We start from the raw sequence: 3,070 nt of genomic DNA, 5'->3' as shown, positions 1-3,070 counted from the left end.
CAGCTCCAGAAGCTCGCGGCACTATATTGTAGTCGATGATTATCGTGGAATCCAAGACTCCAATCATTCTGGGTGACAGCACATTATCCATTATTCTATGCATTTGTCAACCAAACGATTCTGTTCGGAGAGCATACATCCATCTGCTTGAATCATCTTTGCATTAATCTTCCTTGTTTCTCTAATGCAGATAGACAGTTAACAAATCTTTCAGCAATTCATGCGTTCAGGGACGTATCCTCCGGCTTTCATCACCCTCACGATCTCGTTTTCTAACAGCCCATAAGATCATTGCTTCTGCTCCATTTACGTTTTTGTAAGCTTGCCAGAATTAGAGAATGGTTCGCCTATGTGGTTTGACTGTTCGTATTTGGGTCGGTTGCCGAAACGTTGCCTCTTCAAAAGGACGGCATGAGAAAAATATTTAAGATGGGCTGCAGGTCATGTACGCAAATCTTTTTTACGTTTCTATAATTCAGGCTCCTGTCCCATCAGCCCAACGTTCGCAGATTGTTCATTTGTGATGTTGCTTCTTTAAAAACCGTTTTTCCTCTCTGTAAAGAGATTGATGGATATGGAAGGAGGACAAGAAGCTCGTCAACATTGTATTGAATATTGCTTTCATCTTTATTGCGTGTAGAGAGGGGTGGAAGCTCGTGGAAGAAAGCCTGGCGTTTTTCGCCGCCGTAGCACATCATTGGTGGGTAAATGCCAGGTAACTTCAAGCAAATCTCTCACGAGTCTGTTTTCCCCATTAAAGATAACAAAGGTCGCAGCGCTCGTCGGCATGTTCGAACTTGGCTTATTCACGGTTTCAAAATTGGCGGAGAGTGTGGACCGATCACCTCCAGTAGTCTTCCAACCTCAAGTTCGAGATTCTGAACTCCTGTCCCCTGCCCATCAGACTGACACCTATTCTGCCTCCTAGAAAAACTAAACACAAAGCATTGCTCCTGTTTGCTGCCGTCGCTGAGCCGCACTTATCCGTTAGGATTTAATGTGACTAGAATCGTGATGGGTCGCCAACCGGATTCTTCCTCTCAAAAGCAGAAACTGCGAAAAGGGCTATGGTCACCAGACGAGGACGAAAAACTTGTGCACCAAATTATGATCTTTGGGCATGGCTGTTGGAGTTCTGTCGCCAAGCAAGCTGGTAACATTCTTCTCTCATATCCAATTCAACGTTTTCCTGTGCCCAGTACTTGATGTGGGAAAGTGGGCCTAATTAGGGGCAAAAGTGTACCTGGGTGTGCAGGTCTACAACGTTCTGGCAAAAGCTGTAGGTTAAGATGGATCAACTATCTGAGGCCGGACTTAAGGCGCGGGCAATTTTCTGCAGCCGAAGAGAATCTGATCATTGAGCTTCACAGCAAGATTGGCAACAGGTAGGCTAAGCAATTCCACCATCTCTTGTATGATTATGCGGGCGTACATCAATTTGGAAAGCAAGTTCATTCTGAGATGCAAATTAGCTGTTCAGTTTGTTTTCCGATCCAATGTGATTGTGCATTTAGAGTTCGCTGTGAGCTGGGATGCAAATACCCTTCCAATATCTCTAATCTAAATCGCACAAATTATCGCAGATGGGCACGAATAGCTCAGCATTTACCTGGACGAACAGACAACGATATAAAGAATTTCTGGAATTCTTTCCTTAAGAAGAAATTGCAACTCAAGCAAGCAGGGGGTGAAGGTTCATCGAGTCAAAAGCAACAAGAATATTATAGTCCACCGTACGACGCCAATAATAGCAGATGTCAAGAGGATGATCTGTTTCCATGTGTTGGGCTCATTTCCTCAGAGCGGGACTCTGCTATATTATCGGTGAATAGAAGTCACAATTCTCGTCTCAGTGCTTCTACTTGTTACAACTCTTGTCCTAGCGCTTCCTCTTCGCCAGCAGAATTCCAAGCTACACCCTGTAGTTTGCAAGATGCCGTTGAACAATTCTTGCTGGCTCAAAATCCTCACACTCCGGCAGTTGATCTTGACAAATCTCGGAATGGTAGTGTCACTGCTCATGGCATGTCCCGTAGTAGCATCTTGGGATCAACAGCCGAGGATCCCTTCACAGGTGAGATAAAAATGTGTGCAGACTTCGAGGGCTGTGATTCCCAGGGACTCCAGGACAAGGACCATTCAACGAGCCAAGAGTCGATGTTCACCGCCGTGGAAGGGCAGATAATGATGGGCTCTCGCTGCGAAACAATGGATTACAAGGCACAGAATGGAGTGTTACAAGATGGGCGCGGAGATCATGAGCGTACGAGTTATCTATCAAGTGAAAATTTGAGGAGTTTTTGCAGTTTCGACGAAGAAGCATTGTCGTCGAGGGGCTACAGCAATCATCATAAGTTGCATGGCTGCAACTCTGTGGAATCGCTTGCACCAATATTGCATGAGGAGATGGTAAGTGCCCAAGTTCCCAGTACTAATATAGCTAATTCTATGCTCTATTGGGACCCCAGATTGTTGCAAACACCCAAATGTCATGAACCACAATGGGCATCGCATCATATGAAGCCTCTAAACTCAAGCTTGTGGATCATGAGAGATTGAGATTTACATTTGATTCTTGCTCACTGTATGTATTTACGTTTGAATAACAATGGTAGAGTACCATGGCTATGGCTCTCCTCTCACCTCTTCCTTCTTGTCTTTGCTATGCATCTCGTGTTACGAGCGCATTTGTACATGTCTTCGTTGATGCCCTTTACTCTAGTAGCCTCTTGGGGAGTTTCATATCCCCCATTTTCATATCTTCTCTTGTGTCTGGCTATATTGCAAGAAACCCTCTCGTTCTCGTGACTCTATAGGAGAATCTTCTAGCACAATTCCTGATTCAACTAGGGATTCTCTATGGGACCTACATCACTAACCCATAATCTACTTGGTGAATTCCATTAAGGCCTCATTAAGCTCTCTTTAGGTCCCACTTGAAGCCTATTTTGCTAGATGGTGTGTCTCCATGGCCTTTAATTAGTAAACTTACTATTTGCAAAGGACTCAGTTTGCATGTCTTGCATGAAGCTTGCTTTAGTGAGCATTTGTTCATAGCTCCTTAATTTTT

General features: G+C 44.4%; 1 protein-coding gene across 1 annotated transcript; it reads left to right on the top strand.

Annotated features, from left to right (window-relative positions):
- Positions 1-889: 889 nt before the first annotated feature.
- LOC147888568 (uncharacterized) lies at positions 890-2,559 on the top strand. The gene is made up of 3 exons (XM_087392319.1): positions 890-1,153; positions 1,256-1,385; positions 1,584-2,559. Exons 1-3 carry the CDS (start codon positions 1,015-1,017, stop codon positions 2,557-2,559), a joined length of 1,245 nt encoding a protein of 414 aa, XP_087248445.1. The 5' UTR covers positions 890-1,014.
- Positions 2,560-3,070: the final 511 nt, after the last annotated feature.

This window comes from Dipteris shenzhenensis, chromosome 21, assembly GCF_047967505.1.
Source record: "Dipteris shenzhenensis isolate YYH24624 ecotype China chromosome 21, Dip_SZ_1.0, whole genome shotgun sequence".
NCBI lineage: Eukaryota > Viridiplantae > Streptophyta > Polypodiopsida > Gleicheniales > Dipteridaceae > Dipteris > Dipteris shenzhenensis.
The sequence above is the reverse complement of the archived record's forward strand: the minus strand, read 5'-3'. Positions and strand labels throughout refer to the sequence as shown.